This window comes from Aptenodytes patagonicus, chromosome 1, assembly GCF_965638725.1.
Source record: "Aptenodytes patagonicus chromosome 1, bAptPat1.pri.cur, whole genome shotgun sequence".
Lineage (NCBI taxonomy): Eukaryota > Metazoa > Chordata > Aves > Sphenisciformes > Spheniscidae > Aptenodytes > Aptenodytes patagonicus.
Window position 1 is genome coordinate 51,198,832 of NC_134949.1, and position 25,452 is coordinate 51,224,283.

At 40.7% G+C, this 25,452-nt stretch overlaps 1 protein-coding gene and 1 long non-coding RNA gene across 3 annotated transcripts in view; one reads left to right on the forward strand and one right to left on the reverse strand.

Annotated features, from left to right (window-relative positions):
* Positions 1-20,265, reverse strand: part of LOC143158488 (uncharacterized) — an 80,871-nt gene extending 60,606 nt beyond the window's left edge. The window contains exon 1 of the long non-coding RNA XR_012995015.1: positions 20,088-20,265. This is a non-coding gene — a long non-coding RNA (uncharacterized LOC143158488). The remainder of the gene's footprint in view (positions 1-20,087) is intronic.
* Positions 20,266-20,862: 597 nt separating this feature from the next.
* NUDT4 (nudix hydrolase 4) overlaps positions 20,863-25,452 on the forward strand; it is a 33,234-nt gene continuing 28,644 nt past the window's right edge. The window contains exon 1 of one of the 2 annotated variants that reach the window (XM_076334484.1): positions 20,863-21,175. In XM_076334484.1, the coding sequence (XP_076190599.1) occupies positions 21,077-21,175 (99 nt within the window). In that variant the 5' untranslated portion in view covers positions 20,863-21,076. The remainder of the gene's footprint in view (positions 21,176-25,452) is intronic. The other variant, XM_076334493.1, reaches the window with a different exon arrangement.

Below are 25,452 nucleotides of genomic sequence, written 5' to 3' on the forward strand. Positions count from 1 at the left end.
CCCTCAATTCATTAGCAAATCTTATCCTCAGTATCTTGATATATATGCACTGCTACACATTCTGCTAGTTCTCAGCAAAATGGATTTGCCTCCTTTCTCGTGTACGATTTTTCATTGGTACTCCATAGGAGTACAGTCACTCTAAAGAAAGGGACACTTACCCTTTGCTTGAGATTATATTTTTAGAGTGTCAGTTATAAAGATACACTAAAGCAGTAGCTCCCTTTTACTTGATAATAAACATAGCCCAACAGCTGAAAAGATATATTTACAATCTTCCACCAGAATCCTCCCAACCCCTTACTGCTAAGAAAAACAAGTGGGCCACTGCAGCATGTCCCAGAACTATTTTGGTATTGGGGGAAGTGCAAGTTCCAAAGCAGTGTGGAAAAATGCCCTGCCAGCTGTTCCCCTCTCATACAAATGTAGGCTTAAGAGTCTTCCCTGATCAACTAGTAGATGAAAGAACTTTCAGATAAATTGCTTCTACATCATTAGTGCCACATCCACAGAGATTTTTTAGGTGTCTGAAGGCTCAAAGGTTCAAATGAATTGCTGGAAGCTAATCAAGTATCACGCCTTAGCTGACCTACAGTAATTGGCCGTGCAAGTCAACAAAAAAAATGCAATGTAACTCACAGCAGCTCAGCTCCCTTCACTATGGAGTACGCTCGCTCAATTGTGCCTGCCACATATTAAGAGCACAGAGCATACAGACCTATTGAGGCACAGTGACTTGTTACCTCATACCAACTGGCTCTGCTCTGAGTAACATTTGTATTTATAAATATAAGTCTGCTTTCAAAGCTCTGGCATTGGTGCCAAAGCTCTGAAAAGTCATTGGTGCTTTAACTCTCACCAGTGAAGTTAGCCAAGTGCCGGACGTTCTCCTACTCTGCATGCCAAGATCTTGGTTTAGCTGAGCTTTTCAAGGGCCCATCTCATGCCTACTGATCACAAGCTATCAGGCCTGCGCTTTGTCTGCTGATCAACCCAATAGACAGGCTTGTAGTACAAGTGCCATACCAAGACCAGATTAAAAACACTGGGTACAACACACACTTTCACTGCACTACCAAAGCAGAAGGTGGCATCCCCCACCTTTTACATGGCTGTCTAGAGGCTGGCATACTCAGGGAGGAAGTAAGAGACTACTCAGCTGAGGGGATTCAAACCCAGATTCTTACATTGTTCTGAGAAGCATGAGGGCATTGGCCTTTTTAAAAGGGATTTATAATGGAGTTCATGCTTCTAAAGAAAAGTTTAAAAATGTGAACCTCCAGTGAGTTAAAACCTTGGGAAGCAAACAGAAGTCAGGTGCGTGTGGATTTTTTCTAAATCTCATGAGCTCCTGGAACCTGATTCATGTATGTGGCATTAATGACAATAGTAAGTGCAATACTGACAATAATAATAGCTGACACAAAGCATGCTGAAACTAGTTTAGCCTGGAGATTAAAAAGACAAAGAAAATAGTTGGATGGTCTATATGAACTGCATATAAACACACCTTCTTGGTCAAGCTGAGACCAAAAGCCAGACAGACATGGTCTGGCTGCTGATGCTGCAACATTAGTGCTTCCCTGTCAAGAAAGCAGTCATAAGATCAACCAAGTAGTCATAAGATGCAACATCACCTCTTCCATCTTGACTGTTTTGTTTCTTCAAATTAATCCTTTTCATTAGTATTAGTATCTCCTCTTTCTTCAGAATGAGTTTCAGGCTACTTGTAAGTTGCAGTCAAAGCTGACTTATGCCAAACCTCATTAGCTATAAGCAAAGTAACACTGCAGAGGCTTCAGTTACCACATAGCACCAGGATACTGCCCAGGTTTGTACAGCTGAAGCCAAATTCAGTGCTTTTGTAACTTCAGTGCTGTTGCCTAGGCTAGCTAGATCAATATTCGCAAAGCAGTATTTATATGCATTGCTGTCACACCTTTAACTGCAGCGTAGGTACAGTCACAGGTAGTGGTCATTAGTGCTCTGAACTCACACAGACACCAAAATTGGCAATTTGCCTTCTCAACTATTTGAGACACTAAATTTTTGTGAGTAGGCTAGGTTTTATTAGAAACTATAGATCACAGTTAGAAGGACATTGCAAAGGGGTAAATGACATGACAAAGCAGAGAAGCAGACCAGAAATTAAATCTCAGTGCAAACTGTGCCAAACTTCCAAAACACACTGAAGACTGCTATTTCAAAATTAAGAGATGCTAGATATTCACTGTACCACATTTTGATTGCCTAACCTAATGCTCTCATGAACTCAAATTACACTGAAATTTGAGGGGAAGTAGTTAAGCCATGAGAAACTTCTATTAGTCTGCCAAGATAAATCTTCCCTTTTGATGCACACAACAGTCTTGACCTTTTTCTGAAAGCAATTTATTACATCATAGCAATGTGTAATTTTACTTTGCAGTGCATGTATATATTTAAGGTAAACTATAACATATTATACACACATGCAGCCCCACTGAGAAATTGTTTTAAAAAAAAATACTTTGCTGATCCAAGCATCCAGGGGAGAACCAAGGCTAACAAAATGCTAAAACTTAAAAATGTCTTAGAATTTCTGGGATTTTAATCCTCTACTCAGTTTCAGCTCTGATGCTTTTATAAGCAACAATCAAGAGGCCATGCTGCAGATGGAGAGGGAAGAGGCTACAAAATAGCACAGCCACCGTCCTGTCACCTAAACCTGAGCACACATCCCATGCAGCATGGCACTGTTGGAAGAGCTACTGCCTCCATATCACCTTTCATACATCCACACCCGTTACAATACAAATTTGTTTTATATATATCCAGGCTGTTCCCAATGTTTTTTGGGTTTTTATCTGCCAATAAGCAAATTCTATCTTCAGTTTCAACCTCAGGATAGAAGGCAAAGGCTGGGAGCTTGTGCTACAACTTCCATCTGCGAAACCTCTTGTGTGGGCAGCATCACAAGAAATTCCTCAAGGCAGATTGAAGCTCAGAAGACATTGATGGCTATGTTTGCACAATGTAGTGACAGTATATATAAACACTGTTTGAGCATGTTTTAAATTTAATTTCAGAGCATGTGAACTGTGGGCATCCAGAAGATGGGACATGAATATCAGAGCGGAAGACCCAGAGTCAGTGCTGTCACCTCACCTTTGCAACAGCTGTGGTTCTCAGTAGCCCTGCAATAAAATTGGTAGGAATTTTTACATCACAAAACCCCCAACCATATCACTAGTAGAGCTAATGCATTTCCCCACCCTGCTAACTAAGCTTAAATGATTAGACTAACATCACCCACCTCCAGTACAAGACTAATAAACATTGTTATAACAACACTGTACTCCTCTTTACAAGCAAGATCACTGTGCTGTGTCTGGAAAACTCAGTGAATAAAATGGTCACGTACCTTTGCTACAGTTGGTTAAAAAGAATACAGAAGCATCTCATGACACAGCTACAAAATATGCTACCACACAAATTCAGGATTAAAACCTTTTTTTAAAAAATAGGGGAGAGGGGGAAATTTAGATTTAATTGCACACAAATATAAAACAAACAAAACAACCCAAGAAACAAACAGCTTTCCAAAGTATGGAAAATTTGGAATCTCTCCCTTTCTTAAATACAAATGCAATGCGCGTGCTACCGGTTGCAGAAAGGACTATCTTTTTAAGTTAGAAAGTGAGACACAACATACATCACGCACTGAGACATCTGTGACTGATGCAGGAATCAAAATAAGGAAAGATGACACACAGAAACTAAGGAGTCTTTGCTGTGTGCTACTCTCAATGGAAAGCTCAGCTTGAGTGTCACAAAGAACAAGCTGTTGGCAAACTCATCGCTGATGGTGGTCTGAGGGTTGACTAGCACTGTTCAAACAATGGATAGGACCAACATGAGAAAGGAAGTGGAACCCAAAACGTGCTGGTTGATCCCATCCCATCCCTGGTTCCTCCCAGTAACATTGTTATGCAGCCTAGCCAGAAGTCAGACCCACATTTGCAAGTGCCCTTAGGCACCCAATTCCTGTTGACTTCAATGGGAATCAGGCTCCTAAATGCATTTGTCAGGCTCAGCTTTACTGCCTTTGCACTCCAACAGCAGGGAGCAGCTTTTGTACTACACTGTTTCTGCCTCAATACCTTTTCAGGACAAAGGGAGAAAAATACATGCATGTCTTAGGCATGATTCACGTTCATTTTGCAAGGAGATAACCACACAGACAGCACAAAAAGATATATCAAGACGTGTATCATTATGTATGGCTTTTAATAGTAAGGGACAGCACTGGCTGGTTACCACTATATTATCATAACTTTTTCAGAAACTGACAGCATAGTCCAACATTAAGGAGATCCCTATTCTCCTTCTCTTTCCTTCAGATATCTTTGAAAACTAGCTTTAAGGCTCTGTATTTGTGCTATGTTTAACAGCTATTTTATATGCAAAATGTATTTGGGTATAGTTACCCTGGCTGTCAAGCGGTTTGATTGCATCAGTTTATAACAACACAGTGGAATGTATTTAAGGTGACTTTCTTTAGAGTTGTGTTCTGTTAGTGTTCAACCCCCTTTATGAGAGGAGATGATTGAAGAAAAAAGAAAAATAGCATATGGCAGCTATTACCAAAATAAACACATACCACATCTTGTTCTGAAACCCTGCATGCTACTCAAGTTACTTTAAGAGTAAAAAGAGTTAAAAAAAAAAAATCAATTACATTTATTGCCTCCTGGGCTTTATTGCTCCTTTTTTTTTTTTTTTTTTGCCTGGCAACGGGACACCCTTGCTGGCATTACGAAGATCTGATATTCATTAAAAAAAAAGAAAAAAAAGCAACTGTGCTAGAAATTACGAATGTCAAAGAAAATTGAGAATGCTAGCACACGCTGAGTCTTGTTCTCCAGCATATTAGCAGAAATACATTCCAAAAGCAGGTTTTATCCTAAGAAACTCTGATTCGGAGTAGAAATTCTTGTTATGGAAACAGAGAGAAATGTGCAAAATGACAACCAGTACTTACATTACTTTCAATGCTTAAACTCTTAAACTGGTTTATGGACATACCACTGTAGACACTGCTTATTTTTGCATGCCACAGTGTCATCACATATCATCAGCAGTGACAGCTGACTGACAATTTATCTCCTTTTGTATAAATGAGACATAGCTACCGGTTGGACTACCCTGCTTCCAAGGGCAAAGAATCGGGGGAAAAAAAAAAAATCTTTCTTTCTAGGACAAGGACTTGAAAAAGTAGGACTTAAAGTGTCATCTGGTCCATTCCTCTACTCCAAGGCAGGACTGTTCGGATTTAAACTATATTTCGGCATTTTTGAGTCTGTATCTAGAATAGCCTGTATCTGATGACTAGAAGATACAAGTGAAACCAAACCCCCCCCATCCCAAAAGAGGTTTCCACCCTGCAAACTAATTATGGAAAAAAATATGAAGAGGGATACTCTAGGAGTTGCACTTGAATTACATGGTTTGATCTGTGGGAGGTTATAGTAAGTTGTGCCTTGAAACTGATGCTTTTAGTATGAAAATTCCTGAACACAGGAATGCCTAGGTCTGCAGGCCTTGCCATTGGCTTACAACAATTTGGTATACTGTAAGCACATCAGAACAGTTAACAACAATTGTCTGATAAAACAATACAGAAAAATACCTGCTTTATTTTCTGCATCTATTAGAAATGTTGTACCAAAGTACAGATATCATTAGACACATAAACTTCATTAGACACATAAACTGACATGTCCAGCTTGCAGGTAAGCAAATATTCCTTTCTCCCCAATGAATAATGGGAATTAATGTTGTTTAATCTACCAGGTGATAGAAGTGTCATCTAAGTAATTGGATGCTTTGTGTTCCTTCTGAAGACAATGTGATTTTAAGCCTGTTTATGTACAACGTGTGGAATGAACTTGTTTCCCTCTGAAGAGATTTATATTTTCTTACTGCAACTCTATGGATTACTTCTATGTAACAAAACCCCAGAGCATAAAAAAATTGAAGTTAAGCACATTTTCAGAGGCGTTCTCCTGTTTAGTCATCACTAGGAACAAAATGTTGGCTCTTTGTTAAGGAGGAAATATCACAAATACCATATGCAACAAGGTTCCAAAAAACGGTAGCTGGCAGCAGCAGAAGACATGCTTTCACTGATGCAAAGACCAAAATCTTAATTCAGATGGGCAAATGCAATACTATTTTACTAGCTGCAGCTAGTATGCACCATAAAAGCATCTTTGTTCTCTTTTTTTTTTTTGCCATTCATACCTGCCTTTCCTTTCTGTTCCATTCTTTTTCTTGATGCTCGCTTTTGTTACTTTAGTTTTCAGAAATTCTTTCTATAGTTCCACTTTACCTTACTTTCAGATCAGCCTAGAACTTATTGCCTACCTGTTCTCAAACGACAACCATTTTGTTCTAATAGCAGGCAATTTGAGATGTTTCTACTGCTGAAAGAGCTGGGGAGGGGGGCCACTTTTTAAAGGAAAGTTTAAAATCTTTGTATAATATTTCAAAACAAAGTAAAAATGGTGAGTTTTACTTTACCATTGCAAAATAATTGTTTAGGATTTACACAGGCCAGTCTGGCCCGGGTTACCATTTGAAAGTATTCCTTACCACCAAAATCAGTATCATGGCTAATGTGAGTCTACAGGATCTACTTAAGTCATTTTGTAGCTCACTTCTGCACAAGATTACCATTAAAGTAATAGAAATAATGCTACTACATAAGCCAGTGTCCCTGTTGTTTCCATGAGCACTTGTAAAAAAAAAAAAATCCTTCAAAGGAGGTTATAAGAAGCCCTGAAGTGACAAGTTCTAGAACTGTCTGCCCATATGGGAATTTTCTTTTTAATTACAGAGGCTATTTTTATTTTTTCATTGAATTCTCAGACTTGGTTTCAGTTATTCCAGGTTTCTTCATTTACATCCACGTAGCAAGACATATTATCGAAGACAGATGTGAGAATGTTGAGAATGGAAAACTTAATTTTACTTGAACTTTTATGAGATATCCACATTTACTTTACTAAGTAAAAGCTCTTCCAAAATACATATATAGAAACAATTTGGGTAATATAAAATAGTACAAAAATGTGAGAAAACCAGTATGGGCCTAATCCTCCAGGTTTTCAATGATGACAATGAAAAATACAGGAATAAGACTGATTTATTTTGTAGTAGGAGGTGGGGAGAGGAAAAATGTTACCAAATATTGAACACTTTTAGGTGCAGCAAGACACAAGTTATGCTTACACAACATTTCTATCTACATCCATTTAATTTTGTACTTATAAGTCTTCTATTCCCTTAAAAACGCATACAGAAATACTACTGCACATATTAACACAATACTATCAAATAAATATTTTATCCAGCACCAATAAAGGATAAGTACAGCATGGTCATCAAATTATAAAGGTCATCAATACATATAATAAGAGATGAAGGCAGAAAGTAGATTCTACTTCCAATCTCTGGACTGGACACACAATCAATATTTAGCCTGGCTAAAATTTTTAGTAGGAAGGATTAAGGCAACAGACATATACTAAGCTATCCAGCTCATCAAAATGAGCCACAGAAGAAAAAAAATAACCATCTGACCACTTCTGCCTTTTTCCACCTAGAATTCATCCTCCAGTTTTCCCTCCCAAGCTGTGCAATGTTTTTACACCATCCACTAAAAACATACGTCTTGAAAGATCTCCTAAAGGGGAATGGACAGCATTAACACTGATCACCCACCCTGGGCATGAGCTGTAGTTATTAGCGTAGGATCAATGTGGCTTTCATAGATGACACTGTACCATTCTGTATGCTTTTCTACAGCGGAGTAACTGAGACATAATATCATATTTCAAGAGAGTTTCTGAGTATGTTTGAAGACTTAGAACCTGTGTGAAGGGAAAAAACTTGTAAAAAACTTGAAAAAAAACTTTTCCAAGCTGTGCATTTTTATAGGAAGTGTTCAAAGATGCATGTGTTTGATGTATACCATAAGGATGAATACTCATTCAGGCTATTCAGAGAAGCTGTCTGGAACTGGAGGAAGAGCAAGGAAGCATTAAAATAAATGAAATGTAAATAAAATTCAAATGAAACATTAAAAATAAAAATCAATTAGCAGCTTCCTGGGTTTTTTTTTTTTTGTTACTGTTGTCCTGTTGGAGTACAATCAACTATGATAAAAGTTAAAGTAATCTTTGAACAGACCAGCCCTTCCACACAGTGAAACAGGGATAATTATCCTCCTATTAACAATAGTTATGCCTCATAAAACTTCCTTACCACCAGGATAACCTGATCACTATAGAAAGAAGCAGGCATGAAGGCAAGAGAGGAAAAGCAGAAAGGAAATTGAGAAACACAGAATTTTTAAAAAGCAAGGTGACTCAACGTAGATTCCATATGTTTTCTCCGAGTCCCAAAATTTTACATATTTATGTCCTGTATGAAGTAGCATTTTTTCTTCCTTTTAAGAAATAAAGTTCCAAACTTCAACAGGAATCAGGCCACAACCAATGTCCAGCTCCCCAGGAGTCCTTCCTTGCTTGCAGACCTTGCTACAGGTCTGCTACACTACTCTTTTCTGTCCAGCTGTTGTGCCTTATTTTAGCTTTTGGGGGCTTAACTGTCTACCTCAGCAGCCATTGCCTTCATTGCACTCTTTGCTTTGATTCTGGCCCTTGGATGAGTCTTTTCTTTACCAGCTGCAGTTCTCTCTCATTCTTAGCACCTCAGTGAGGACCTGCTCTTTGTTAGCACTACGTAGGGTAATCCAGCTACCTACTACTCCTTCTCAAATTAAGTTTTTTTTAACTTATTTTTGTGCTCTTAGACGGTGACAATTCATTCACACAAATGCTAGTTACTCCTATGCTGTAACATTCAACTGTGTCTCTCTCTGCCCTTAACAAATATGTATTGCCCCTTCTGCACGCTCAGGAAGACTCACTCATTCCCTGGCACAACCCTGTATACCTACACACCCAGGTTGACTCCACACATTGCCTTACACATGCTGTTTCTGAGCACATTCTTTCCACCACATTCACTGAATCACACCTTCTTTCTCTAGCACTGTTCAACTTTTAAAAGCACAAATATATTACTCTCAAGGCTGGAGTTTCAAAGTTTTGTTAGATGAGAATGTTACCAAGTAAAAATGTGGAAGTTCAATGTGTTAGGAAGCTATCTTGTGGCTGCAGAAAGAAAAGGTAAAGTGGAGCGTGCATTAATGAGCTGTCTATGAAGTAGAACCATCCAATGTTCCACCTGAAAAGACAAACATGAAAGAACATCCTGTTTAAGTTTATATTCTATCCACATTTAACAGGTGCTCCACAGTGTTCTTACAATGAAATAACATTACCTAAGTAGTTGGATTCCCATCCAGTTTGTATCTTCAAGTGAAATGAGTTTAGGAGTTTATTTCCTAGTTCATGTAAAAGAGAACTTAAAGATATGTCAGCTTTTTTTTAGGCCGCACTACAAATTTAGTTTGCGGCACACTGGCTGTACAGTAGGGGAAGACTGCTGACCACAATGCAAATTTTGCTCCCAGCTTAGTGAGTTGTCTCGATGTACATCAAAATCTTACTACTATTGTCAGTTTATGCTGAACTTCAGCTGTTGAGTCATATCTTTCCATTCACTTTTCTCCTAAATATTTATTTCATAAAGCATTACTCAAAAAGAAAATACCTGAAAGGATAGTTTATATCATTTTACATTTGAAAGTGCCTTTAGTACTTTCAGTCTATTCACTCAGAAATACAATGAGGTAACATACTGTATGTACATCAAGTTAAAGCTCATGAGGTGGCAAATGCTCAATAGCTATAGACATGAACGATCTCTTCAAACATCTGCCAAGAGAGCAATGTTATGGTTTCATCTGTAGAAGTATACAGTCCCTAACATAAGCACTAATTTTACAGGACCTTTAGAAATTAGTCTACTGAAGCAGTTTCTCTGCATGAATCAAAATCGTTGTAACAGGGAAGTTGGTAAAATAACTAATCCTACCTTAAAATAAACTAACATATCTGTATAATGCATGCACATTATATTTAAAAACTGTTTAGGACGGGTAGCGTTAGCATGAATTTTAAATTTGTATAGTAAAGTAATTGTAGTACCTGTTCATTCCTTGTATTTTAGACTTTATTATACAAGAGGCCTGTACATTGAGTTCAACTGAGGACAAATCGAGTGGCAGACATTACTTCATAGTTAAATGGGAGTGCTCCACTGTTGTTGAACCAGGAAAGCGTACAACTGGCGTCCACGTAATACAATTAGTATGCCATTTTGCAGTGTTCCAGAATGAAATGGCCTTATGATCTCTAATACTGGGGCGATGCTTACGGATCAAACTCACAGCACTCTTACCAAGCATAATCCCAATTCTACAACTGGATCTATTCAAGTCACTTTCACATACATGAAGTCTCAAAAGACTTTAGCAGACCTTTGTGAAAGTCCATCTGACAGCAACCTAGATATTCAATATGACACAAAACTGATACAAAGGGAATAACGCTTCCCAAGGAAAAAAAGATAAAAGATAAAAGGAAATGTCATTGGGATAATCGGAGAAAAATCAGAAAAGGAAGGATGGGTAAATGCTAAAAAGCACACGCTCAGCATTTATATTATGGAATTTTAATTCATGTGTTCATTTTACACTTATTTTACTGGACTCTGTCTGGTGCCACTTACGATGCATCTCTAGAAGTTATCTGCACTTATGTCAACAGTTTTGGTCCTACTATCGGGGAAACTAGTACCCAATTGCAAAGTCCAAGTATCCAATTGCAAAATCTGGTTCCAGCCACATTCCAAGCCAAGTATCTTGACTCTAACAGATGATTTCAAAAGACATGTCACCACTTTGAATAGTGACAAGTTTGCAGTTGCAAATACAACTGATCTTTCAGCATTTCCATAATCAGGATATGAATTGTGAAGCCTATGCCTTCTAACCAACTAAACTTGATTCATCCTCAGTCAAATTCTAAACCCTATTCCAAACTTAATTCAGACCATATCTTCATTTCTTTTAAAACTCAAAATGACAAGATCTGTAGTAAAGCACTGCCCTTGGTGGGTCATTCTTACAAGTTTCCTGCTAATACCAGCAATCCATGGGATGTGTTTAATCCATGGGATCTTTAGTCTCTCGCTAGGATGAGTCTTCATTATTCAGGCAGAAGGGAGGTGTGACAAACAATGAACTACAGAAATCAGGTCCATTAATTGCCATTAGAGAAGAAAAAAAAAAAAAGGTTGTTTGTGATACATTTTATGTTTCCAGTAATGCATTGCTATTGTCAGAATTTTCTTTCTTATATACATATAAAGATGTTTTATCTAAACTCTAAAAATAGTAATAGTAAGGCTCAGGAAATAATGTAAAAATCAAAAGAAGTCTCATCCTTTTATAATTTTGGCCTTTTACATCCTGTGAGAAATGTTAAAACTGGCTACAAAAATAAAATAAGAAATAAGGTGTTCCCTAAACTCTTGTCCCAGAGTTGTACTTTGGTATATAATTTACATAAATGTAGCTTAAGGACCAAGACACACTGTCTTTTAAGAAATTTTACAGGTTTTTTCACCTACCCTTTGCCCACAGTGAAAAACATTACGCACTTGTTCAAAAGAATCAATTTTAATTTAATCGGAAATGTTACTCATTTATTACTCATTTATCCCAGTAAAAGCAATATTAAAATCTGTATTAAATGGAAAAGGAAGCTTTTAAAACCAAACTTTAGTACTGATAATACGCATAACACCATTGAAACTTTAAGTTCTCTACACTCCCACTTGATCTGTTGAGAATGAGAAGGACTCAGCACCATCCCTGAAAATTCACACGCATGCTCACACAAATAAGCAAGCCTTGAGATATAGCTGAAAACAATATTTTAGGAAATGTTATGATAAATACAGAGGTACAATGTCATAATATAAGTCAACTAAGATTACGTGAACAGTTGTTATCTAATTTGGTCAGTGAGGTAAAGTTATAAAGCTTGCACAAGCACAGTGGAGGTTTGGAACTTGTTGAATTAATTATTTAATTTAATAAGACAACAACTGAAGTAATATAGCAAAAGTAAAACAACAACAAAAAAAAGCAGCCTTCAGATGACTGAAGAGACAATGCCAGTACAGCGACATAGCCACAAGCTGATGAGACATAGTTAGTCTATCAATACTAGCAACAGACCAGAAAAATCCTAAAACAAAAGGAGGGTAACAAGACTTCCCTCTTCTTCCTGAGAAAGGCTTAATCACCGCAGTAGAGAACGCTTTTTTCTGTGGAGAAGTCCAAAAGAGCTGGATTTGTTCTCAAATTCAGGAAACAGCAAACTTTAATAAAACAATGGACAAACTAACTCTTACTGTGGTTCAACTTTCCAAGCAGTAACAATGCAAAAGATATTAATTTACAGCATACTTACACTAAACACCACTCCCATCAATATTTTAACAGTTGTCATCAAGAGAATAGTAAAACCAGAGCCTCATTACACTGAAAGATGTGAAGCTGTTAACACACATCTCAATAAGAAGTTGCATTTCAGAATCAAACACCCCCAGGCTTTGATTTGAAACTGCCCACATTTGCTGTCTCGTAGGACATAGTTCAGTAATCATTTACTCAGCTTCTATTGGGTACGAGCAGTAGTTATGATAATGTAGTAACTAACACCCGATTTACTAACTTCAGGAGGAACTCCAGGAGGAAAACTTGGTTTTATTCTGTATAACTGCATTTTTTCATTTATCTTCCTAAAATTTGGGAGAGGTGTTTTAAATTACTATTAAGAAAAACTATAGCGCTAGTGAATACATTCTCAAGACTACCTGCATACATATACTGGACTCCTCTCATACAAGTTGTAGGGGGGGGGGGGGGGGGAAACAAATCTTTACAAAAAGACAAACAGACAAGTTTCAACAGATACTTATAAAAACGTGCAATCTAAATAATTTAAATGCAAATAAATTTAAATATTTAAATAATAAATATGAATTGTGCCATAAAGAAAAATACTCGCTCAGAGCACTGGTCAGAGCAACAACTAGAAGTTCCCTTCTTGGCTGTTCCTAATTTGGAGCTCACTGGGTCTCAATGCTCCAACCATCTGCCCAATCTGATGATCCTTCTCAAGTACAAATTCTATCTCACAGGACCCGGAAAGTTTTCCGGAGACAGTTTGTCAACATAAATACAATTCCTCAGTAAAACTTTCCTTTCTAGGGAAAAAAGAACTTGAAGAAGTCCTAGCTAGCTCTAATAACATTTTTGTTTGACTCCATCTCCCATATCAATGCCATTTTATTGTAACCATACACAGGAAACAAATTCCACCTGCTCAGGAGCTGAGCAACAGAACCCCAAGCATATGGAAATCACTAGGCTAAAATCCATAGCCACCATAGTGATTTCCTACTGCTATCAACATGTAACTTTACATGCAAATCTTCTGATTGCCCACAAACTGTCCTTGCACGATTCTCTATGTGCAAAAACAAAACAGGCACACATCTGTGCCTTTGACCCCAGCAGAGACGTTATGCACAGCTTAAATGCTACCTTCTGCTGGCCCTATTAACACTAGGAGGTTCAACTGTTAAATTGCAAACAGCTCTGATGCATATATTTAGTAACAGTAGCTAAACCACAGTCTGAAACAAAAGCACTGAAATAAAAGTGATAATACCAGGCCCCACTGTAATTTGGTTCCAGAGCTGGTAACACATTCAGTCATCACATACCCTCTTTAAAAAAAAAAGAGAGCAATGATCAGCTTGCATGGCTAGGTGTTTTCAAGTAGCCCATAATCAATCTTACACTCTTGTAATGGGTCATAAAGATGATAATGACTAACTATGATTAAAAATTGGTCAGGTACCTATTATGAGTCTACTCTACCCATATTGACCTGTAGATCTGATCTTTTTTAAAGGTTGCTTCGCATGAGAAAGGTTAAGCCTGACTAAACACATCAGGGTCAAAAGCCAACATTTTGGAATGAAGCCTTCAAATTAAAACAGTGGAGAGGAACATTCAGGGTTTTTTATTGCTTTCTCTGCCACTACACCTTTGCAGTACTCACTTTTTCCAGTAAGTTGGTTGAGGCCTGCAATATAACAGCACTCAAAATACTGTTCAGATATTTAAGAAATCACTGTGCTCTACTACCAAGATTTACCTTTTAAATTCAACCAGACATAAGAGTAAAATTTAATCAGTTTACTTCTCACACGGAATTACCTTTAGTAATTATCTCAAGTATTTCTTGAACTCACAGCTACACAGAATAGCTTCCACTCCTATTTAGCACAGTTCCTCATAAAGCATAGCTTAGCCAAGCCTTCAATGTTCTTCTGCCACAAATTACTATGTTTTTCTACACAGTCAAAAAAGATGTGCATTATCAGACAAGCTCTTCTACTAGATTTACATAGTGTCATATCAGAAATAGACAGGCTCATATAGTCAGTAACCTGGCTACACAAACATACCAAAATAAACATAATAAATAAATGACCTGTTCTGTGGGACTTGAGTGCCAAGTCTAGCCAAGCAGACTTCCATTAGATTAGGAAAGAATACTGCTTAAATGGTAGTCTATCCTTCCATTTTTGATGCATCCGTTAATAATACAATGCAACCACCATTTTATTATTATCCTGGCTTCTAAGATGTAGGCTCTGCCAGAAGGAACTGCATGATTTTGAGGTAATCCCACTACCAACTCTTTCCCTCCCTCCACTGCTGGAAAACACACTCCACAGCAGATTTAGCCAAACAGAACATGCATCCATCTCTTGGCAACCCAGTTCACAGTCCCATTTCCTCTGTACTTTAAACTAGGACTCTGGAGCAGTTGATATTTGGTACAGGCTTGCTGCTGCTGTTGCTGCTATGGGAGTGACAACATCTTAACCACAGGTAGACTTCCAAAACAATTCAGATATTTTCTCAGCTTTGAGTCAGTGAAGTCCTGTTTTCCCAAGAAGCCCAACTCCTCAAAACCTAGACATATTTTACCCTGTTTTGTTCAGGAAACTGAACAAGGGCCAATGAAGAGCCTACTCATACTACTACAGTCTTCATGGAGCCACACATAATTTTAAATGTTTGCAGGTAAAGCAGGATTTCACTGCAATCACTGAAAGGCATAACTTTATCACTGAACAAGCCTAGTAACTCATATAGTCTCTCCAAACTACATCCACTTACACTAAAAATAGTCTACTACCAGAATTAACTCAAAACTTGAATAACAAGAGTATTACGGCAATGAATTCATAACTAAGGAGGAGAAAATACTAAGGACCCAATTGTGAAATGCATTGTTCACGGGAAGAATATTTATGAACATAAAACCAAACAATAGGACATCCCACTAACAAAGCCCTACAGGCTAAGGAGCTTAAACCCAATTTTAAGATTATGTAATCTTACAGAGAATCTGAAATACACAACAATGATCTTAATTCATACTTAGTTATTTCATGAAGTCTGGCCAAATCCTTGGGGTTTTAGGTTGTCTCTATGATAAAGATAAAAGAATTTTGCATCACTTACAAAAAATCTTCTTCTACTTTTACCGAAGTTGAGTATCGTCAGTCTAGCTTTATTGTAGAAGCCCAATAAAACATGCTAAACAGTTCTGTAAAATACTACTTTCTCTATTTTGCTAAAAGAAGATCAATTTTAAGCAAATCCAAACCAATCACAATTCACTGAACCCATAAAAGCACACAAAAGCATACAATACTCTTAATATATACAAATAAACATGCTCAGATGTTTACATTCAAATAAATATAGCTGTATTTAATTGAGCTCCCTCTTTTCATTCACTAGTATCTATTATTTATCCCCATTTGTAAGCATTTAATGCAAAACCCTATCTTTACTGGGAGGGTCACTCTTACCAGGCATCAAAGCAATGCTAACTATACTTTTTCATAAAAGATTATAAAGCTGGATTGGCAGACAGTAATAGTGTAATTGCATACAGTTCATACAAGTTTTCAACAATAACAAACCAAAGGAAAAGATACTTGGCAGCTGTAGCGGTGCTCTAGATTCACCTGAAAATAAGGGAGCCCTGTAGATGGGGAATGCAACCCTTATAATAGCGAGCACGTATGTGTATTCTCTTTAAAATGCATTTTACAACAGATTCAGGTGAACATCTGGCTCTAAGGGAAAAGACAATGTGGGACTTACTATACAAAAGCTGCTTTATGCAAAGCATGATTTAGAAATAAGTGTTCCATTTTGTAAAGTCCTGTCTGTTCAGTGTTTACCAGAAGAGAGTGGGTGTATGATTTGGCAAGCTTTTTGCATATTTTTTGGCACTTAAAAGTATTTTAAGACTAATGCTGGCATTTTCATAACTGCTAAATCATTAGAAAGATGACATTTCAAGTTTGCAGGGAAGTTAGCTTGGCACTGTTCTCATTTGCTTCCTTATAGCTAACCACAGAGTAGTATAAAATCTCAGAAGAATCACTGCTCCCTCCTATTGTATCTTGGGGAAGTAAATCACCTTAAATAAGAAACAGCCTGACAAATAATTGCCCTTTCCATATACCAAACCTTCTTATATTCAAATATGTTTAAGATTTGTTTATAGGTTTGGGAAAGGTGCTAACCAGTCTGGTTCTCAGGTTAACCTTGCCAACCTCAACACTACAGTTACTGTAAGTTCTGCTGAAATGATGACTGGGCCTAGAGCGGCAGGCAGCCTTTCACCGGGCTACAATGCAGCTGAATGGGGATATACTGTTCCTAAAGCCCACACAATGCAGCACTAGAGGGATGCACTCTCATACACTGTCCGCTCCTGAACTTTCAGATTTTTGTGCCGGTTTAACGGTTGAATACTAAAGAAATGTTGTAACCATGACAGAACAAATGATCATCTAGAATGTAGATAACTAAAGACACTGGTTTCCCTAATATAAAGTAATTAATTTGATGTGCTATTTGCAGAGGTGAGGAAAAAAAAAAATCTAAGTATCTATTTCTCTTCAGAGCAAATGTTAAGTAGAGGACTGAAAGTACCTCCAAAGCAAATATTTCATTTTTATTAACCATAATAAACTAAGAGTGGAAAAGAAAGTTACATAAAACTTGCCAGAACATAGTTATTGAACACTGCAGTTTCTAATCTCGGCAATAAATGTAGGTCAAGGGAACTGGAAAATCTAATTACTCTGTAAATTTTTAAACCTGTTTCTTTCTTCTCAAGCAAAATTGTTCCCTTGCATTTAAGCAGACTTGACTTCACTCACAAGTGTAACTACAGCTAGATGCAAAGTTATTTTTGTCTGAATGTAAAGGTTTTTGAACTTCCTTTAAAATGTCTTTGCATCCTGCATTGTTTACTCAGCTCTGGTTCACACTCAAGGTATTATCAGTTACTTCACAATTACTATTGCTGTAGCGCAAAATCCAGAGACACTCTTCATAAAAACAAACAAAAAACCCCACATCAGAATAAAATAGACCTTTGGCACCACACTGTAGCAGCTCCTTTCAGTAATATATCCCATGTAATCATAATTTGATACCCAGTATTCATACACTGCATTAACAAAATATGAAGCAATGCATCATTACAGAACTACAAATATGCAAATGTGAATGTGATAGCATTGTAAGTGTTATTTACTGATGATTTGACTGTTTCACATACAGTTGTTGACTTCTGTGTATAGACAGACCACATAACTCACAAGAAGATCAAATACTTTAAAAAAAAAAATACAAAACCCTTGAAAATTCAAGCCTCTTCATGATTCTAAAAACCAAGGGCTATCTAAGAATCACATCAACAAACAAACAAAAAAGTCATTTTAGGCATTTAATTCCTAGCACAATGAATATCAACTTTTCTCAAAAAAAAAAACAACCAAAAACAAACAAACAAGCTTCACCTCGCAAAAGAAAATCCCTCAAGGCCCAAAAACCAAAACAGCCTACCACTTCACTTTTTAGGATTCACCTGTCATTATTTTCTAATATTTTTCCATAGGCACAAAGTTGGGTTTCTTCTAGTTTGCAAAATAAAAGCCTAATTACACAGAGGCAGAAGTTGGGGCTTTCATGAAAACAAAGAGAGCCCCAATGAATTTACAAATCATTGGAGCTGTTACTGTGTTTGAGGATACGTGGACTAGAAAACTTTACTGACTAGCCCGTCTCAGGAGCTCTTACCGCTGTGATACGTGACGAAGAAACCATCGAGTTTCACAACAGAGATAGGATTTGTGTGTTGTGTTCTGATTTGGCAGTCAAATGTTTTGTTTGTTTTTTGGGGGTGGGAACGGTGAGTTGTACAACAGTGGAAAACCTGGCCTAAGCTCATCTGATCTTTGGACACTGCTCTCGTTAAGTATAAATCCTACTTTTTAACTTCCTCCAATTGCATGAGAGGTGAAGCCTCCCGAACAAAACAAAACAAAAAAGATAATTCAGAAAGAGCCATATTGAAGTCTTAAAATGTGTTTGTCTTAAGAGGTAAACCCTGAAACAGTAGCTCAAGGAACAACCCAAAGCAAAATGAGTTCTATCATAACGGTCTATTACCAAAAGCAGACCAATGGCAAGAATTTTTTCACTATATGCATTACATGAACGCACATCTATGCTGTTTGTAAAGATGTACCTTTAAAATTACACAGGAATACAGCAAAGGTGGCAAGGTCAAACACGTAAAATCTAAGAAATGTTGGTGCGATGACTAGATGTGCCATCTTAATTTGTAGCCCTTGAGTTTCGTTACTCCATACCACACTCCCTTTTCTATATCACAGACAAGTTTATGAATACAAGCATCAAAACCATGTTTTTATTACTCAGCATTCTCAAAGGCTTCAGATCTCAACCCTTTAAACTTTGAACTAAAAATTTCAGATACGAATTGGGTATTGGTCCTTCCCTCACAAAAAACAATTTATTCTGACTAGGAATCCATTAAATACCTACTAAAATTGTATGTAGCCTGAGGCCTGGCTGGTGACAGGTAGTAATAAATGAGACCTGAATCTGCACTGAATGACGAGAAAAAGAAGAAATCTAATCTGCCAGTCCATTTGCTAAGTGGCAAAAGCAGCAGGGGCCTTCTTAAGAAAAATATGCTTATACACATAATCAATGTGTAAAAGTAAATTAAATTTGGAGTTTCTTAATCTTTGGGTGTTTTACTTCACAGCTTATTATAACTTTAACAAAATCATATAATTCAGTGCAATTGTGCTTTCCCTCCTTTAGCTTCCATGGTTTTCAAGTGTGATATTGCACTGACTCATTGCACTTAGCTCACGCTCTGAAGAACAGAAGGTCCAAATTTCACTAAGAACCAGAGTAACCAGCGATGACAAACCTCCTTTCAATGCATGCCACAAAAAGCATATAAAAAGTCTGACTTGTTACAGATCAACAAAATTGTTAAGAAAAATATCTTAGGATGAAAAAAAGAGGTGTTCTGGAACAATGAGAAACAAGTATAAGTTTAAAGCACATCGGTCCACTCTGAAAGCACAAAGGAGCCTACTGAACATCAGTAAGATTCAGATGAAGGAAAAAGTTCATGAAACAGTTTGGATGGGTGATTTCTACAAGTATATAAGCGCACACTACCTTCTGTCTGCCAACACGACTAAGTAATCTTTCATGCACAAGCAGCAAGTGCTTTAATGGCTTCTTGCTATCAACAGCAATCCAGGGGCATTGAAAAGAATAGCATTTCCTTGTTCTGCTTTTGGGTTGGGTTTTGCAGGATTTTCTGACGATAATGAAAACACCGGTGCTTTCACCCTACCAGATAATAATAAAGGTATGTGGAGAGTAGACCTTTTCCTGGCCCATTGGCAGTATTGGGAAGGCCTTTTGTCCATCTTCAGCTCCTAAATAAAGTTATTATAGTAAAAAAAAAAAAAGCATGGGCTGCCACCTTTCCCAGCCTGCATACACCGGTATCTTCTAAAACCAAGTTACTTCAAAAACGGTTTTAACTTACGTTGGCAAAGCTACACTCTTACTACGGTGCTTGAGCCACGCGCATCCTCCATCTACCGAGCCTCGCAGCAGGGAAAGCCGCCCTGCCTCGCACACCTACGCCGGGCTCCCTGCCATGGAGGCTGCCAGCAGAGACCGCATCCCTTCCGCGCTCGGGGAGCCGTGCTGGACAAAGGCCCAGCGCCGCTGGAGCGGCGCCTGCGGCAGCCCTGCGGACCCGCAGGGACCGCCCGCGGCCGGGCGCCGTTGGCGGCAGGCCCGCTCCCGCCCCACGGGGACACCGGGTCGCACAAGCCCGGGGGGGGGGGGGGCAGCCCTGCCCCACCACGCCCAACCCCGGCTCGGCGGGACCCCGAGCGGCCGCCCGGCAACCCTGCCGCGGCCCAGACAGGTTCCTGCCAGCCCGCAGCGTTGTGAGGGCGGGCGAGGGAAGGAGGAGCCTCGCCCCGCCTCGCACCAGGGCCTGCTCCCCGCAGGGGCAGGCACAGCCCCCCACCCCCGGCGGAGCCCCACCGGTGACTAAGCACACCCGCCGCCGCGCCGTGACCGGCCTTTTACCTCCCCTCCCCTCCCCTCCCGTTCCCCGGGCCCCGCCCGCCGCCGCGGCCCGCCTCTCCCCCCCGCCCGCTGCCGCGCCCGGCGCCTGCGCGGTGCGGCGCGGCGCGCGCGGGCGCAGGAATGTGCGTTACAGTTAAATAGTGGGCGCAGGGGCGGCCGCCGCGGCGCTCGGGGCCGGCGGGCGGGCGCGGGGCGGCGGCTCAGGGGCGAGCCGGGCCGGCGAGGGAGCCTCCATGGCGCGGCGCGGCTCCTGGGGCGGTGGCAGCGGCGCGGCGCTGCTGTGACAGGAGCTTGGCAGCTGGGACTGGCCTTTCTCCTGCCCCACTCCCGAGCGGGGGGCCCCGCGCCGGCGTCCCGGGGGCGCGGCGGCGCTCGGAGAGCGGAGCCGTGGCGGCGGCGGCGGCCGGGGGCAGCCGGCGTGTCACCGCCTCTATGATGAAATTTAAGCCGAACCAGACGCGGACGTACGACCGGGAGGGCTACAAGAAGCGGGCGGCGTGCCTCTGCTTCCGCAGCGAGCGGGAGGACGAGGTGAGCCCGCCGAGCCGCCGCGCACGTGGGGCGGGGGGCGCCGGGCCCGGCCCGGGCGGGGCTCCCGTTCCGCCGTCACCCGCTGGGCCCGCCGGTGCCGCGTCCCTTTGTCTGGCCGGGGGGCGCGGGCCCCTCCCGGGGGACGCCCCCCTACACACACACAGAGTCGTGCCGGAGCTCTTCTCCCCCCGAGCCGGGGGAGGGGCCGATGCCGCGGAGCCCTGCGGACCCCCGGCCCGCAACCTGCGCTGGGAGCAGGGGCGGCGGCGGGCGCCCCCCTGCCGGGCCGGGCCGGCCGCGGAGGCGGGGCGGGCGCGGCGGCTCCGCGGCGCGGCGCGCCTTTCGCCCACCATCTTGGGGCGGCGCGGGGCGCGGGCCCACGTGCGCGGCGCCCTCCTTTGTGCGCGGCCGCGGCCCCGCGCGGCGGGCGGCGCCCCTCGGCGGGGGGGGGGGGTGGGGAGCTCCCGGGGCGGAATCGGACACCGGCTGAAACTCCTGGGTTATCCTTTGTGTGCCCGCAACGCGCAGAAAATCGGTTAATGTGTAATGGCGCATTGAGGGCAGGGCTGGTGTTGCCCTTAAAACGAACCCCCTGCCATACTTCAGGGGAAAAGGAGAAAAACTTGTTTTTTGGAAAACCTGCGGCTTGGTGGGTGTTTCCCACCAAGAGAGCAAAACGGTGCTTAAAAATGTTTTGTCAAGGAGCTCGGGGGCGGGAGGGGGGTGTTGCGGTTTTGGTTGTAGAGGATAGCGCTCAGCCGGGGTTTTTATGTTGCAGCAGAATCGCGAGGTGGCAACAAAGTTGTCCTGTATTCCTAGCCAAGGTCAATTGCACTGGCCGTTATCTGGAAACCGTGCTGATGGTTTCATTGCACAGTGCATTTATAGACTGTCTCAGGCTGGAAGCATACCCTTTCCTGATTTGCGTTTTAATTTTCTTGTTTAATAGCTATAAAATAACTACAAAGGTGAGGGCTTGGGTTTTTTGCCCCCCTTTATCTATATGCTGGAAGAAGCTAATGTCCTAATCAAGCTGCCAATATGGCAAATTTCTTGCTTAAACATCTGCTAAGCAATATAAGGCAGCAGGGAGAGGCCTGATCTCAAAATATGGACCCTTGGGTTTAGGAAAAAATTTTGTATGCTGTTCTGGTATATGCCATTCCCTATGTGGTATAAGTACAGCCTTGGGACCATGCTGATCAGCTTTTCCTAATATTATTGGGACAATTAAAGGAGAAAGATGCCCAGCAGGAATCTTGCTAGTTCTTGCTATTGGTCTAGCTTTTCTTTGGTTTCAGCAGCACCTCTGATACTCCAGTGTGCTTCCCCGTTTATGTGTCTTTGGTATTTATTTTTAGATGCTACTCCAGCTCAGACTTGCTTGGCGAGTTCAAACACCTGAGCCACTGTTACAGCTTTCTTGCACCAACTGTAGTTGGAAATTCATGGCTGGGGTCACCTTTGTCAGTAATTTCCATGCATTCTTCATTTCCTGCTGCAACTTCTTATATTCTCTTTCAGTCTTGCATCCAAATGGGACCACTGGCTGCTTCAAAAAATTGTGCATAAGAACACCCTCTGGGGCTAAGGATGGTAGTAGTGGCTTTGCTGGGCTACTGTGGAAGAAGAGTGGATGCTGACACTTGTTGCACTGGAGCGCTTTGTGGTATTGCAGATGGAGCACCTGTATGGCTGGCATGAGGCTGGGCTTTGGCATTGTGCAAGTGTACCCTCACACTTGAGGGTGAAATGAATGGGGTAACACCAAGTCAGATTTGGGACATAGATTAAGCGTGTGGAAACAGTTCAAATCACTTCCTGATAACTTATTTCCGGAAAAGCAATGGCAACATCTTGAACTTGCTTAGCTCTTTTCCAAGTGCCAGCTCCATCTGTATCGATACAGAACCTATTCCTTAGAATTTTGATGCCTGACTACTGTTTATGATAACTTGTATCGCCAGCCACATTCCCCAAGTTGGCTGGACGAGGCTTGCTTCTGTTCTTCTTGAACACTGTTGTCTTAATATGTTTCTGTGTAGGTCTACTTCAAACTCACGTAAATGTCTTCAGTGTTTCCTTTCAAATTCTGTAGAGATTGTACCATTGATTTTCAGCTGACCTACATCTCCAGGGATCTTTAAGTGCAGGGTAACTTCTGCTGTGAAGGAGCACAAAGGCAGTACCTGAGTGACTGGAGGGAGAAGAGGGGAACAGCAGACTCCTGTATTGGGGGGAAAAAAATTAGCTTTCATAGTTTTTTTTTTTAACCGACAGGGTTACTACCCCATGAGCAAAGAGTTGCTAGACATTGGAGGAGGGACAATAGAAGAGAAACTGAAAGCAGTCTTTAGCAATACATTTCTATTTAGGAGTCTTAAAGCAAGAAATCAAAATCTCAATTTTTTTTTTTTTTTTACTGGAGATTCTGTCTGCAAGACTCCCAACAGATCACGTTCTACTTATCAGCTGGTTAGTTTCTATCTGGAGGAATGAGTATCGGCAGCAATCTTCTGATCCAAATCTTAGAATTAACCTGTCTTCCTACTTCCATTCTGACTTTCTGAAAGGCCAGTCCATATCCAGTTGTGCCTGTGCTTTAGCTTTTTTTCCTCCTTTCTCTCACTTCACTTTCTGACATATCTGTAGACAGCAGTCATTCCTTTCTTAGAGCTTTTTTGATGGACTTGGAATCTTACGGCCTTGTCCCCTAAAACCAGTTTTCTCTCTTTCTGATCATTATGGTACCTCTTTCATCTCCTTCAGTTTGACAGCCATATTTTTTGAATGTGCGTGACAGTTGGTAGTTGCTTTAGATGGAATCTCACTGTGCTGTGTAAAAGGTTACTAATACTTCTCTAGCCATACTAGGAAAAAACATTGTGATAGGACCCGTCTTTATGATGATTGTAAAGCTGTCTTGTAGTCATCTTGTGATTAGTGGCGGTATCTAAATCTCTTAACTTGTTCCCACCTTGTGAACTCTCAGCTTGTACCAGAAGTTCTTAGTGTCCTGCGCAGTAGATTCACAATATGTTCTTCTTAACCAAATGTGATCCTTCTTCTGCAACTTTAGCATGAGATCCCCTGTTGATACCATGGCTTATGGACACTACCTCTCAATTTGGAGACTTACAAATTTCAGTAACAGCTTTTTGTGATCATCGCCAATGAAAATCAGGCCAGTCACTAAAACTTTTAATATCTCTATTGTTAATCATCTTCTAGCAAAATCTGCATGTTATGGCTTCTTGGTCTGTTTCCTATCTGTATTGCACTTCTTATGCTACCTTTGTAGCCTTGTTGAAGCCCATGTTACAGCTGAACTTTATGGACAGTGAAGCAACATGTCAGTTGACAAAGACTGTGGTAACAGTTTTTGGTAAAACCATATTATATTTCCATTCATTTTCTGTTCACTTCTTAATTTCTTAATTTGAAACATAGGTGGGCTCTAGAATACTGCTGAGGCAAAATTCAGTCCGGTGGTCCCTGCAAACAGTTTGAAATACAGCTGCTGAACTCCTACTCTCCAGCTACAGCACCCTGTCCAATTAGACTTACCAACAGTCTTTGCTGCCAGACTTAAAATTGTTGAGTCAGTTCTCTTGGGTGTTCCGGGCTGGAAACTGGGCTTGCCCACAGTCTTGCAACCTGTCAAAAGCTGCTGCTTTGTCTTGAGAGCTGGTATTGCAGCTGAAAGCGTGTACTTGTGAGATGACTGATGGTTGTCCAGATGCACTACTGCAAAAATCCTCCCTTCCTGTTTCTTCATCTTCAAGTGACTCTACATATGCCAATTTAGTGCTATATAGCCCATTTTGGTTTAGATTTTGTAGCCTTCATGCTGTGAATTGTATGTTAAAAAAAAAAAAAAAAAATCCTGGAGGAAGCCCAAATAGCCAAGTAATGTGGCCAGTAGCTTTGAATTTTTTTTCAGTGTTTTAGAAGATCTCTTAGACTACTGTCATTAAAGTATTGCCTGTTTTGGTCTCTTAATGCTGTCACTTGGGCTGAAGAGAGAGCAAGGTGGCTAGATACAAGCTTAAGTGCTGGCTCCTACTGTTGTTCATAATGGAAATGAAGCAGTAATTGCAGGCACTGTCTGCCCTTTGAACGAAAAAAAATTGCTGGAAATGAAGCAGGAGAAATCCCATGAAAAATGAAACAAGGCTATGTGGGCATGAAATGCGTGGGGGCTGCAGGCTTTTTGCTTTGAACAAGCAAGAAGCTGTTAGGTGTGTGCAAAAAGCTGATGGTATTCAGCAGACTTG